General features: G+C 41.8%; 1 protein-coding gene across 2 annotated transcripts in view; it reads left to right on the plus strand.

The window, feature by feature from the left end:
* KMT2B (lysine methyltransferase 2B) overlaps positions 1-15,613 on the plus strand; it is a 78,249-nt gene that overhangs the window by 13,509 nt on the left and 49,127 nt on the right. For both annotated transcript variants that reach the window (XM_072980015.2, XM_072980016.2), the window contains exons 2-3: positions 7,023-7,098; positions 12,874-15,122. In XM_072980015.2, the coding sequence (XP_072836116.2) occupies positions 7,023-7,098; positions 12,874-15,122 (2,325 nt within the window). The remainder of the gene's footprint in view (positions 1-7,022; positions 7,099-12,873; positions 15,123-15,613) is intronic.

The following is a 15,613-nucleotide window of genomic DNA, read 5'->3' on the forward strand; positions in this document are numbered from 1 at the left end:
CAATCAACCAAGACATCTCTCAGACTGGCTGTGTGGATTGGGATAGGAAGCAATTTGTTGTAATGATTTCATTCCTATGTAAAGGGCTTGCTTAAAAACACAGAAGACTCCCTTGCGCAGAGTCAGACCATTGGTCCAGATAATTCAGTACTATTAACTGAATAGCAGCAGCTTTCTAGGTTTTAGTAGTCCTGCTGGGGATGCTGGGAATTAAAACTGGGATTCTGCGTGCGAGTTATGCGATGTGCTATGGAGCTATGACCTCTTCTCCACATAATCATGATGTCTTTCCTGATGGCCTCCCATCTGAATACTAAGAGGTCCAACCTTCATTAGCTTTCAAAAAAAGCTACAATTGCTTGTGTTCAGGATAGTATGGTGCTGTTTTCAAGAACTCAAAAGAGTTACATTGGGCAACTATATGTCCCTGATGCTTGCAGTGTGTCACAAATGCTGTGTAACATCTATATGAAATTATTGGGAGTAGTACAGTGGTGCCTCGCAAGATGATGTCAATTCGTTCTGTGAAAATCGCTGTCTTGCGAAAACATCGTCTTGCGAAATGCGGTTCCCCATTGGAATGCATTGAAATCTATTTAATGCGTTCCAATGGGGAAAAAATCATCGTCTTGCGAAAATCGTCCATAGCAAACATCGTCTTGTGAAACGCGGTTTCCCCCATTGGAATGCATTGAAATCTATTTAATGCGTTCCAATGGGGGAAAAACCCGTCTTGCGAAGCACTGGTCTTAAAAAAAAAAAGTCTTGCGAAGCACGGACCCAAACATTGTCTAGCGAAAATCGTCCATAGGAAAAAACGTTTTACGAAGCACAACAGCGATCTCTAAAACCCATCGTCTTGTAGATTAACCGTCCCACAAGGCAATTGTCTTGCTAGGCACCACTGTACAGTGGTGCCTCGTATTACGATCGCTTCGTTTAATGACGAAATTGCATTACGATGAACTTTTTGTGATTGCTTTTGCAATTGCAAAATGATGTTTCTAATGGGGGAATTTCGCTTTGCGATGATCGGTTCCCTGCTTCGGGAACCTATTTATTTATTTATTTATTTTATATCCCCCTATCTGGTCGGGTCAGTACCACTCTAGGCGGCTCTAGGCGATTCTTCGAAAAACGACGATTTTCCAACAGCTGATCGGCAGTTTCAAAATGGCCACCGGGTAAATAAAATGGCTCCCCACTGTGTTTAGGGACGGATTCCTTGCAAGACAGGCAGTGAAAATGGCCGCCCTATGGAGGATCTTTGCTGGACAGTGAGTTTTAAGCCCATCGGAACGCATTAAACAGGTTTTAATGCGTTTCTATGGGCTTTTTAATTTTGCTTTACGATGTTTTCGTTCTACAACGATTTGGCTGGAACGAATTAACATCGTAATGCGAGGCACAACTGTAATTAGATGATTTGGGATGTGGCGTCATCAGTATGCTAATGATACCCACTGCTTTTCTTTGTGACTTCCAAGTCAGGTGAAGCTTTGTGAGTCCTAAGTCAGTGTCTGTCCAAACCTGGTGGGCTGAATGAAGACGGATAAACTGGAGTTCAATTCTGACAAGATGGAAGCTCTGAAAATGGGCCCTTTCCAGATCTGGGAACTGAGCAGATTGCCTGTTCTGTGGGGGTTACATTCCTAAAGGATTAGGGTTGTCATCTGAGAGTAATCCATGATTTCATCAGATGACAGGCTTCATTCACAAAATGATCCTTCAGCTTAGTCACCAGAATAATTTTTAATGGCTAAAATGTGAATTCCATAGTATTTTGCTAAAATGTTATCAACAGTGATAGCATTTCCCCTGAACTATTTTGGTTACTGGATTGGAACTGATTCAGTGACTGGGAATATTTCTTCTCAAATGGGATGTCAGCTGTCGCCATTTCTGGGTCGGGATCATCTAGTAACAGTGAAGTATGCATTGACTGATAGCATCACAATTGGATCGCAACAGTGCATTTTATATGGGATTGCCTTGTTACTGATCTGGAAACTGCAGTTAGTGTACAACAGGGTAGCTAGATAGTTGAGTAGACAATCTTTTTGAACGTGTGTGCTAAGATAACTCTACTGGGTGCTGGTGTGTTACCTTATTGTGTCCAAAGTGGTGCTAATGAGTAAAGTGTTTATGAACTTTAAGCCAGGGAGGGTTGGGGGGCGGGTCTTCTCCCTGGCCACCTTCCCCTTCACTGAGATCTACAAGGCACTGTAATAATTCTGTTGTACATGCATACTGTATTTGAAGACAGTCAAGAGGGTTTTTCCTGTTGCAACAGCCTGCTTTCACAGTTCCCTTTTCCATGGACATTGTAGTTTGACAAATGTCAATGTTAGTGTTTCAACGCCTGTTAAAAATGCACCTGTTTGGCCAAACATTTGCTGAGTACCTAGCATATGAGGCAGTTTTGCTTTTACTGAGATTTTTTAAAAAACGTTTAACGATTATTTTAATTTATGTGGATGTGTGTGAGCACATGCACAGAATATCTATCACTGTTGAGTGCTTTCAAGTCACCCATACATGTAATTTCAAACTTTGGATGATAGTTTCTTTAGCCCAAACAAGCCAACATGTATAAACCAGAAATGCACCTGAATTGAAAGCTAATTTATAAACTTGACTCGTTTGGCATAATAAATGGTAGTCCTGATTTCAGATGTACAATTATGTCTGGTTTATTTCCGTGTTTATGTAAGTGCAAGGAATAAAGCAGGAAAAATATTGCACACGCTAGCATGCAGCTTGCACTCATGATGGTTTGCTAAACCAGAAAATTTTCTTGGCTTACTTTATGTCTGAACATGACCAATTGTACAGGCAAATGCGTATCTGTTTTAACCAGATGTTACTCCCCTTCTTATCTGTAATTACACAAAACACACAACTAATATGGTTTTCATTATGGATGGGTTTTATGTGGAAGGAGTGTAGATTGTCACTACAGAATGGGATTCTTGTAACAGTATGACTTTTCTCCTCCCATTGCTAGAATGGATGGCAACTTTCACTTAGGAGAAAAATAAAGGGTGCATTTCAGCATACCAGGAAGGTGAGGGCGCAGCATACTCTCTGCCATACCATTTTAACTGTTAAATATCAACCCTACTTCAATGCACATGGCCCCTGCACCCCACCATCTGCATATCCCTCTCTGATATGGGTATTTTGTCACATTAGAGTGTGCCAGAATGTTGGAATGGTTGGAATTAATAATGTTGAAAGAAACAAGTGGACCTGTAATAAAATATTGCAGTCCTCTATTTTGAATATGAGCCCTGCTGTGCTGTTAAGCGCTCTCTTGTGGCATGTGAGGAAGGGGGAAAGCTTACCTCCCACAACTCCCAACTTGTTCTACAGTGCTTTATACAGTAATGGTAGGAGGCTGCCGACCTCAAACTATAATGTTATGATGAGGTTGGGAACACAGAACATAGTTCTGGAGATGAGAAAGATACCCTTACCCTAAAATGCCTTCTGTAAACTTTCAGGTTTGGATAGTCCAATTCTTTCTTTTGTTCATTTTCCTTTTGAGTCTTTAATTATTGAATGAACATTACATGGAACAAGCTGGTCTCAGCTGTAAATCTGACTTGTGGACTTGCACAATCTCCCTGAGTTGTTTTTTTAAAATATCTTTGTGTATACATGCGACTTGTGTATGCATGTGCATGTCAACAGGGTGTAAGCTTACAGCTTCTCAGACTTTTTTGTGTTCCCTTAAAGTGTTGTTTTACTTGATTGTTGATCTTTTGTAATTCTGGGTAGTCTTCTGCCATGCACTAATTTGCCATCTGTGGGGGGATGATATCTTGACCTCTGTTAGGGGGAAATGTTTAAATTATTTCTGTCCAATACTGCCAATGAACTCCTTTCTTTCTCTGTTTTGAAGCTGTTGGGCATGGAAATGCAAAAAGGAAAGGAAAGGCATTTACAAGAAGAGCTTCTATAGGTTTGAATGTCAACTCTGAATAGGTGCATCCTTTAGATCAGGGAGACATGCTTCAGGATGATGTTTCTGGCCCCAGGATTTGCTAGGAGCCACACCACACCTTCCAAATAAAGCCAAGAGTGGGTCTTTTTCTAAAATTTATGAGATATACCTCATTTTACAAGAGACACGTGCCTTCAGCTTTTAAAAAATGTTTCTTGCAGCTGAATGCAGCCCGCCAAGATTCAAACTTTTGCAGCCAGCCAGTCTTTCCCAACATGGTCTCCTCCAGATGTTCTGGTCTGCACCTTCTAAAATTCTTGGCCATTGGGCTGACTAGGCCCAATGGACACCGAGTCCAAAACAAGGAGAAGGCACCAGCTTGTGGGAAACTGTCCTAGACTGTCTCGTATCTTGCTAAGGCAGAACATACACACAGCTTGCATTGATTGTCCACTGCTAGTAATGTTCCCCTTAATTATCCACCTTGAAGAACAGCTGTATGGAAATGTAGAAGCCATTGAGTTAGAATTTAGAAATGGTTGCAGCAGATGTAAGTGTTAAAGAGTGCAGTAGTCACCAAGAACAGATAAGTGGGAATATTGGTCCTAGCTCATGGAGGGGAAGTCTGTTGCCCTCAGCCTAATTTCATGGGAGCCTCAACCAAACTGGAAATGCCTTCTGCAAGTGAGCAGTTCTGACTACTGGGAAGAACCGCTTTTCTTTTCCTTACCTTTCTTACATGCACGAAGTACAGTGGACCCTTGACTTACAGACGGCTTGACTTACAGACTTTTTGAGTTACAGACTTCTCTGGCCGCAAAATTTAGGTTTGACTTGCAGACTGAGATTTGACTTACAGACCAGAAAAAAACAACAAAATGGAACAAAAACGGCCTGTTACGGGATTAATCGGTTTTCAATGCACTTTAGGTCAATGGAGACTTGACTTACAGACTTTTTACTTGAGAACCGCCTTCCAATACGGATTAAGTTTTCAAGTCAAGACCCCACTGTAGGCAGCAGTCCATGAAGGGGTTTGCCAAACTGAATTGGTGCTGGTTAGGTTTTAGGGTGCTGCAATAGTTTTTGATGTTTTCCTTGAAGGTATTGATGTCCACTGTATATAACTGATTTCAAAATACTTTCCCTTGCCAACTGTTTTCTGGCTATCTCTGGCTTTGCAGCAGTGTCTCATAATTCCTTTTGAAATGTGTTAATTTATTTCATTTATATGCTGTTTTTCTCCTGGTATATGGATACAAAGCAGCCCCCTAATTATTAAAATGGGAACAACTAAAAACATAGTGTGCTTTTACTTTTGTATAATCAGAGATTGTTGACAGAGTTGACAGTCACTTTCAGAGATTAATCAGAGATTGCTGACAGTCACTTTCTGACTGTTCCCAGGATTTTTGTGAGCCTCATTTTCTCTTTCAGACAATTGTTTGTACATCTTGAGTAGTCTAAAAGGCTAAAAAATGAAGCAACAACAACCATAATAATAACAACAACAACAACAATAATAGTAATAATAGTAATAATAGTAACAGTAATACTAATACTAATACTAAAATACTACTACTACTACTACTACTACTACTACTACTACTACTACTACTACTACTACTACTACTACTAATAATAATAATAATAATAATAATAATAATAATAATAATAATAGTAATAGTAATAGTAATAAGTAATAAGTAATAGGTAATAGGTAATAGGTAATAATATTAATAGTAACAACAACAACAACTTGCCCATGAAAGCTCACATTAGTCTTGAAGGTGCCACAACATTTTTGTGCTTTTTATTTGTTCTTTTATTTTTTTTCTTTTGTTTTGCCTGTAATTCTTGCACAGACTAAGACGGCTGCCTCTTCTAAAAATAATAAAAAAGATTCTCCACATGCCTTTTCTGTTATTACTCCAAGATTTTGAAATTTAGAAGTCAAAAACTAGATATAGATGCTGTGCAGAACTTCAAAAGTATGAATTCTTGAGATTTTAAAATTGATTACAACCCTACTTGTTGTTATTTGTAATACCGCCTTCAGTCAATGGGTGGCAGACCTTCCTAAACCAATTTAAAGGAAGCTGCAGTCAGGCCTCAGGTATATATTTCTCCAGAGTGCCTCTAGGTAGATCTATCCTGTATGTTTCTTTTTACTTGCCTGGCTTCCAGAATCTTTAAACAGTTAAGGGGGGGATGCTCTGCTGTCTGTTAAGGTCTTGGGGAGCAGGAAAAGGGGCCAATAAAGCAGCCTGGTGGAGGGAGACCAGGCATAAAGAAAAAAAGCGTAGAAGAGGAGGAGAGAGGGGAGAGAGAGAGACATTTCGTCAAGATGGGGGGTTGGTGGGGGAGGCTAAGGGAGCAGTTTAACACTTGTGGAGCAGAATCACTCTGCTAATAAAAAGAGGAAGTGTTTCTGGAGCTGTTCAGATCGCCAACCCTAACCACCAAAGAGATCCAACTCTTCCACATCCAAGTGGAGGGCAGACTCGCCAGTGGGAGAGTGGCCCACCCTTTATGAACTTCGCTGCAGAGTGACGCTTCCTGGCCAGTGCACACCTTTGTTTCAGCGCAGGGTGTTAGGGGTGCATACGGTGAGATTGGCTGTCATGCTTTGACCGTAGACATGACCCTCGAGGGAAGCCTTGGCTCCTACTGTTTTGGTTCTCTTAGCAGAACCTGGGTGTCTGGGTCCAAGTGTGTCGCTCACCACAGATATTTCTGTGCCCAGGGTGGATTAAAGTTGAATGGTTTTTAAAAATCAGATTGATCTGCATCGTGATTTAAATTTTGTCTAAATACAGCAAATGATGTGCGGATCAGCTCTGTCGTACTGAGTTCTTTGGCACCAGAAGCAGCATTTAGACAAATCTGAATAGCGTTGGAGCTTTTCTGTGAATACATATTTTTGCATTTTGGCCCAGTCCTGCTGGAGAAGAAAGCTTTACTCCGTTATGGCCATATTTGTGAATTCTTGCTGGACCTGAGGTGCAGTGTGATATGGAGATGGTGTCCTGATTTTAGTTATGACTACAGTTCGTTTTCTTTTGCCTTGCAGGAGGAGTTTGTGGGCTTCCATTTGGAGGAGGATGCCGCTCGAAGTTCACGACGTGCTGTTTTGAGATCTAAAAGAGGTACAAGTGTTACCATAAATGCTACTTGGTGGTTGTCTCGTTCCTGTCTAGCAAATCTGGTAATACCCTGATGCCTCAGCCAATTCTTTAAAGTCCAGCAATGGAAACATTAAAAAATGGCACATAAGAACCTCCTTAATAAACTCATCTGAACAGAAACTAATTAAGTGAGGTTTAAATAAAGCTGTATTGTGCTCCTCAGGGCTCAAACTACATGTTGTGTTAATAGCATATTTAGATAGTGAATTTTGGTCTGGTGCTCTGTTCTTACTTAACAAAAAGCAATCATGTAGGGTAGACTGATGGACCCGCTGCTGCTTTTTCTTGAGTAAAGTATCACCGGTACCATGCAGGAGGCTTATATTTTAATTGTTGTGTATGATTACAATTATTTCTTTGTCTCCTGCTTTTTGTTGATAGAAAACCCACAGCAGTTTTGTGATGTAAAATATAGAGTGCAATTCAAGAAATAAGACAGACAGACAGACAGACAGACAGACAGACAGACAGACAGACAGACAGACAGACAGACAGACAGACAGACAGACAGACAGACAGACAGACAGACAGACAGACAGATAGATAGATAGATAGATAGATAGATAGATAGATAGATAGATAGATAGATAGATAGATAGATAGATAGATAGATAGATAGATAGATAGATAGATAGATAGATACCAGAATGCAGATGAGGAAAACAAGCAGTTAGTCTAAAGACAGTAATCAAAATGCAGTTTAAACTAAAGCAGTTACAGTGCTATTTCCTTTAAAAGCCTGTTGAAAAAGTCAAAGGATGCTGACTTCTGGTTGAAAGGAATAAAAAAGGTGGCATGATGGCTCCTCCTTGGAAGACTATTCCAAAAGCGGAAAAAGATCTTTCTACAATTGCAGAAACAGAAACTTGATATTATATGCATCCAAGAACCTCATGTGAAAAGAAAAGACTTGAAATTATTAGAATGGCCAAGGTTAAAAAAATTATTTGCAGCCTCTGACATGAGTAAAAAGAAGAAAGGTATAGCCATCTATATTAAGAAAGAATTGGATCCAAAACTGATTTTTGCCTCAGATGATGGAAGGATATTAATGGTGGAAATTCAAAGAGAATCAAATAAATGGTTAATCGTCAATATTTATGCACCAAATGGAAATCAAGAAAACTTTTATAAATAACTGCAATGAGACTTGGCAAATAAAGATTATGATCACTGCTGTGTTATTGGAGATTTTAACACCGTCTTTGATAGAGAATTAGATACAAAATCAGAAAAAACAAGTAAAAAAGAAGAGAAGTAGAAGAGAAGCACAATTCCAAGAAATTTCTTACAACTGGCAGAAGAACTAAATATGGTAGATGCATGGAGAACATGTAATCCAAAAATAAGAGATTATACTTTTTACTCTAATAGACATAAATCATTGTCAAAAATTGATACATGCTGGGTGTCAATAAACTTAACGAAATAATTGGAACAAATAGATATTTTACCTAATACATTTGCAGACCGTAATCCAATTTTGTTACAAGTAGGTAGTAGACCAAGAGAATTTAATTGGAAGCTTAATATACTACACTTAAAAAATGAAGAATTCAAGTAAAAGAAGAAATGGATTTTGTTTTAAAACAGAATATGAGACCAGAGACCTCAATGTTTATGGTCTGGGAGGCAAGTAAGGCCTTTTTTTAGAGGAATGGCCATAAGATTTTCAGCAAAACAAAAAAGAGAAAGACGGAAAAAATATGAGACTCTGGAAAACAGATTAGCTTCAAATGAGAGGCAGTTGAAACAAAACCCAACAAATAAAGAATTGACAGAGAAGATAAAATTTGTACAACATCAGATAAATATATTACTCACCGAAGAAACTGCGGAAGTTTAAATTTGCAAAGCAAAATTTTTTTGAAAACGCAAACAAACCGGGAAGATGGCTAGCATATAAATTAAGGAAAGAGAAGGAGAAGACAATAATACAAACTTTGAAGGATGAAAAAGGAGCAGACAAATTTAAACAGGAAGAAATAAAAAAGATTGCCGAGGAGTTCTATCGGAAGCTATACAAGAAAAAAGAAGTTGACAAAGAAACACAGAAATAATATATATTAAAACATAATAAAATGAAATTGACTAAAGAACAAATTCTGTCCCTAAATGACCCTATAACATATGCAGGAATCATAGAAGCTCTCAAAAAACAAAAAAATGGGAAAGCACCAGGTCCAGACGGGCTACCAGCGGAATATTATAAAGAATTGGAAGAGGTGATACTTCAGCCATTTAAGAAGCTGTTAGAATGTGTAGAAGAAGAGGGGAAAATACCAACAACATGGACTGAAGCAACAATCTCTCTCATTCATAAGGAAAATACAGAAGGTAAAGAAATTCAAAATTATAGGCCGATTTCATTGTTGAATGTGGACTATAAAATATATGCGACCATCTTGGTAACTAGAATGAAAAGGATTTTAATTCAGTTAATACATCAAGATCAGTCTGGGTTTCTTCCAAAAAGGCAGATGACAAATAATATAAGGATAGTCCTAAACTCCTTGGAATATTATGAAGCACGCCCGGAGAAACAGATGGCCATGATATTCTTGGATGCGGAGAAAGACTTTGATAATCTCGATTGGAATTTTATGATATATTTGCTGGAAACACTGCAAGTTGGAGAAAGATTTTTAAAGCTAATTAAAGCAATATATACCCAACAAAAGGCAAAAGTGAGAATTAACAGCGAGTTGTCGAAAGAAATATAAATACAGAAAGGTACTAGACAGGGGTGTCCACTCTCTCCATTACTATTTATCTTGACTCTAGAAATATTAACGGAACAAGTTAAAGAGAAGAAGGAATTGAAAGTAAAAGGCCATATCTATAAACTTCAGGCTTTTGCAGACAACTTAGTCATTATACTGGAAGACCCAGTGCATTCAATAGAAGACCTGATGGCAATGTTAAAAAACTTTGGTGATATGGCAGGAATGAGAATAAACCAAAAGAAAACAAAAATGTGTGTGTGTGTTTAGTCGTTTAGTCGTGTCCGACTCTTCGTGACCCCATGGACCAGAGCACGCCAGGGCCTCCTGTCTTCTACTGCCTCCCGGAGTTGTGTCAGGTTCATGTTGGTTGCTTCGCAGACACCGTCCAGCCATCTCATCCTCAGTCGTCCCCTTCTTCTCTTGCCATCACACCTTCCTACTTACTAAAAATATAAGAGAACAAGAGCAGGAGAAGTTAATAGAGAAGACCAACTTCCAAGAGGAAAAGAGAATTCGATATTTAGGGATACAAATTGCAAAGAAGACGAGCACATTATTCAAAGATAATTATATGAAATTGAAGGAGATACAGAACAATTTGTAGAAATGGGATAAATTACAATTATCGTTGTTAGGAAAGATTGCGACAATTAAAATGAGCATCTTGCCAAAAATCCTATTCTTATTCCAGACAATTCCTATCATATTAAAACAGTCTTTTTTCCAAGAACTTAATAAGATAATCATGAGATTTGTATGGCAAGGAAAAAAACCAAGAATCAAAATTAAGGCAATGCAAGATGCTAAACAGAGGGGTGGCTTTGGTCTTCCAGATTGGGTTCTGTATTATAGATCCTGTATTTTAGATTGGATAAAAGAATGGATAACTCTGGAAAATGATAGATTACTTAACTTGGAAGGACACGATTTACAATTAGATTGTCAAATCAATAGCATCTTATAGAGCAGTAAAATACCAGATGGTCCCAAACCTCAGCTTGGCACAAAAAGAGAAAGACAGGGAAGGAACGGGAAATGAGAATCAGGTGGCAGAGTTATTCTCTTTAATAACCAACTGTGATGGAACTGTTCAGCCACTCTGATGGGCTGAAAGAGAAGAGCCAAAGGCTGGTCTTCTTTTCCCTTTTGCAGTAAATGAAATGGTTGCTGCTAAGGCCCATCTCTAGATACCATTCTTCCTTCCTACCGGATCTCCTGTATTATCCCATCCCAGACAGGGCTTATTCTTTTCCTTTTTCAAAAGTGTTTTAGGTCCCTACTTTTTCCCTGAAAATGTGTTTTCTGCCCCCTAACCCTGGAGGGTTCTGAGATTAGCAGAAATAGCCTTCAGACAGTGGAATATTCTCATCCCTGCTAAGGCTTACGTTCTGACCAACTCAAGGTGACAACACAGACAGCATATTTTAAGTAAAGCCCTTAAATGGACTTGCAAATGTTGGCCCAGATATTGCCTCTGAATGACTCCATTTCTTACTCTTCACAGTAAAGTTCTGTCTGATGTTGGGAAGTATATACTAGACTGGGACTTCAAAAACACTGATGCTCAACAAGGATGCTCAAATGCCTATGTATGAGACTTTGGTTTTACTGAAAGTTGACATATTGCAGCACAGGAGGTACATCGTTTAGGGCAATTCTGTAAACTCTGTTGTTCTCCAGTAGCTACAGCCCTACGTGGGACTTGGCTGTGATGGCTGTCACTCCACTGGGTGTCAGAGAACCGTCCTTGAAAATGTAGCTTTTCTGGTGGGGCTATATTAGAAATGGGTTTAGTATGTGGTCTACTGGCACCCTTTTAAGTAATTGGCCATGGCTGTTTGTTTGTGTCTCTGCAAGCCATTTTACAGGTTCACATGTTCCTTCCTACCTAAGATTGCCCCCCCCACACACTTAATATGACTCCCATGTGCTGTAATCCCAATATTTTGCCAAGTTATTTGATCACCTGGATTGTTTAGGGATTTCATGGCTCACCACTAGGTTTGGATTTTCACCTTTCCCTCTGTTCCTGCTTGCCTTCTCATCCTCTGTCACTGGAGCTGTCAGCAAAAAAAAGTTTAATTAATTAATTGTTGGCCTTCTAAGCAGTTATATTAGCTCAAGTAAATGTGCTTATTGTCACAGATTCTCAACATAGCACATTTGGAAGGAACAGAAGGGATTTCAGCCACAACTTAATAAATGTTGTTGTTTGATGTCAGAGGCAAAGACTGTGTTTAATGCTTCAGTGTTTAGACCACATAGACACTGTGGGTGCTCACTGTTTTGGCATTCAGGTCATTGACTGAAGGAGGAAGATGGTCACTTGAAGGCATTTATCAGTGGTTCCCAACCTTGTTTCCCTAGACTGCAACTCCCAGAAGCCTTCACCACTAGCTGTGCTGGCCAGGATTTCTGGGAGTTGCAGTCCAAGAACATCTGGGAACCCAAGTTGGGAAACTGCTACTGTAGGTGACTAGTCAAAAGTGCTTAATCACAACCTTACTAGCAAAATGATTAGCAATTTGTGCACTTCTCAGCTGTGGTCCTCAATGTATTAGAAATAATAACTGTCCTTTTAGGTTGGAGAGTAAAGCTGGCTGCAGGTCCTTCTAATACAGTGGAGGCAAACCTTTTTCGGCTCCAGTGCCCAAAATGAGGGGGTGGGGAAGAAACCAGTGACTGCCATGCCTCCCGGAAGACCAGAACTGGAACAAGAAGTGGCAGTTTCAGGGGGAAACATGGGAACGGACAGGAAGTTAAAGGGGGAATCATGGGGACGGACAGGAAGTTAAAAGGGAGAATCATGGGGACGGACAGGAAGTTAAAGGACCCAGAACAGGAAGAGAAAGGGGGAATCCCAGCTGCAGCCACTTCAAAAGGTTTGTGGCAAGCCAGAAGAAAGGGCTTCGTGTGCCAGCTGTGGAATGCGTGCCATAGGTTCATCATCACTGTTCTAATACTTTGTTGGAGACACTCCTGCAGCTAAGGTTGTTCACTCTTTCTACAGGCACAGCTCTGCTGTCACAAGGCAGGAGAAAGAGAGCACTTATGGATGACCCCATTCCCAAGAGGCTGGTTAAGCAGAAGGCCGTGGAATCTGAACGACAACGTATGGTAAAGGCTTTGGCTGAGCTCCTTCAGAGGACCAAGGGGTCTCCAGGAAGGATGGGCCGACTGCCAGCCACTGGCCCCAAAGTTAGTCGGGTGCTTCCTGAGCAGACTAAACCAGACCAAGAGCCTGGGGACTCCATAAAATCCACCATCTCTCCCATCCTCCCATTAGAAGCAGAGAAGACCCTCAACTCCATCGTCTCTTCCAGGCCACGAGGCCGGCCACGAGGCTCCTTCACCAAGAGACCTATTACACAAGATAGGCCTCCTTGTCAAAGCACCAAAGTTCCATGTTCCACCCTGGAGTCCAGCACAACTATCCCATCAGTGTCATCTTGTCAGGCGGATGACCCATCCTCTCAATCCTCTGAACCTTTGAAGAAACCGCCACTCATCTTAAAGTTCTTCTCCAAAGCCAGGCGGCACAAGTCTGGCCAGTTGGTGGTGACCCATGTCCGTTTAAAGACATCTGGTCATAGGAGGGGCCGCAAGAGAAAGTGGAGTGTCGTGCCCAGGAAGAAAATGTCCCCACTTCCCTCACAATCCGTCTCGGATTCAGAGGTCCCTTCATCGGAGTCAGAGAAGTCTGCCCCAGAACCAGAGCAAAAAGAGGAGTCTTATGCTCCGGAGTTGCAGCTGGAGGCTCCAGCTCCAGACCCAGAACCACAGCCTCAGCCTGACCTTTCTGTCCCAAAGCCAGAACCACCTCTGGAAGTGATAACCCAGGAGCCAGAGCAACCTCCAGAGGTTCTTGTCCCAGTTCCGGAGGCCTCTGAGCCAGAACTGGAGGCTCCTGTTCAGGGTGGCGACATTCATGCTTCACCTAATGGGTCCTCTTGTAAACAAGAACCCCAGCAACAACCCTTCCCAGTGAATGATGGAGTGAGCATCCATTTTGAGGAGGGACCTTCCAGCATTGCCGGTTCCACACGGGCACAGTGTTTGAAAAGGGGTCGTGGTCGCCCACCGCTTAAGCATAGGCAGCGGACCCAGCGCTTAGCTACTCAACATGCACCAGCCAAAAACAGGGAGGAGGTCTTGGCAGTTCCTCAGCAGCCTGGCGGCCCCGGCCCAGAAGACGTGCCAGCTCTCAAGGCCACCTTCTTGAAGAATATACGCCAGTTCATCATGCCTGTGGTGAGCGCCCGCTCATCACGCCTTATTCGGACCCCACGTCGCTTTATGGATGAGATCCCCCAGAAAGCAACCAAGGCTGTGGAAAGCCCTGCCTCCGAAGGACCCTGTCTAGAAAAACAGGAGCCTGCTCCGTTGCTGTTGCAGGGAGCTTCCGTGGAGCCGAACCCCCAAGTCCCAGACTCTCCTGATAAAGATACCTCTAGGGCCCTCTCCTCCCCACCTTCACCCAGTGTGCCCAACATAATTTCCTCTGTGGCTCCTGCCCTGCCTGAGAAGCGACGTTCTATCCTTCGGGAGCCCACATTTCGATGGACTTCACTCAGCCCCACTGCTTCCCCCAAAGATATGGGCAAAGCTCTCTTTCAGGTTCCTTGTGAAGATTCCTCTCCTTTGCCCAGAACTCCCACACCCATCCCATCTCCTCCAGCCAAGCGTAGCCCTCTGCTGCGGGCCCCCCAGTTCACTCCCAGCGAGGCCCACCTTAAAATCTATGAGTCTCTGACGGTATCTCCGGAGGAATCGGAGTTGGTGCCTGCCTCCCTGGAGGTCAGGAGGGACACCTCAGCCCTGCAACAGGAGGCCTCCTTGCTCCCTTATGAGCCAGTGGTAACCCGCAGTGGCAAGAGGCTCTTGGGAAGGGTGAACCACCTTGCCTTGCCCCTCTTCACGGAGGTTCCTCGACCTATGGAGGCTCAAAGTCAAGAGCTGATCACCATGGAGGATGTTAATTCTCCCGGTGTGGTCCACAAGGTGGCCATCCGAAGGGTGCTTCCTCCATCCATCCAGATAGATGAAGACGAGGAAGAGGAAGAAGAAGCTGGCGGTGATAGTTCAGAGAGCGAGGTAGAACCAGCTAGCCTGTGCTCCAAGGAACAGAAACCACCAGTGGCAGAGCCTAAGCCCAGTATAACGCAGCTGTCGAGCATGGACAAAGTGTACAGTCTCCTCACTCGTGCCAAGGTGCAGCTCTATAAGATTGACCAGCAGAAACAATTCAAATTTATTCCGGTAAGAGAAGCTCCAGGGATTGGGTGGCAGGGATAACGGACTGTGGCGAATGATGCTGAGGTGTGTTGTGTTGTGTTGTGTTTGAGCTGCTTTGTGTAGTGGGTAAGTCTGTGTGATTTACACAGGTAGTACTATAGAGCACTGTTTAATGAAGAGTAGGGGCAGTGAATAGGCAAAAGCCCAGTACATTTCTTTATATAGGTCATCCAATCTTTTCCATTCAAAATGTTTCACAAATAAAGAAATAGCATCATTTAGGTCATCCCAGATAATGTTTTTTGCTTTTGTTGCAGGTCTCAGAGTAATACATTGAGCATTTGTGGGGGGGGGGGGGTTAATGCTCAAAATCTGCTGAGCCAATACCAGAATCACATAATAGGCAGTCCATAATGCATTGCCAAATGGTTAGGGTAATATTTTCAACTTTACTTACTTTATATTGATCCATATTGTCTTAACATTACTGTGTTTAACTATCATCTAGAGCAGTG

The sequence above is a fragment of the Pogona vitticeps genome, chromosome 9 (assembly GCF_051106095.1).
Source record: "Pogona vitticeps strain Pit_001003342236 chromosome 9, PviZW2.1, whole genome shotgun sequence".
Lineage (NCBI taxonomy): Eukaryota > Metazoa > Chordata > Lepidosauria > Squamata > Agamidae > Pogona > Pogona vitticeps.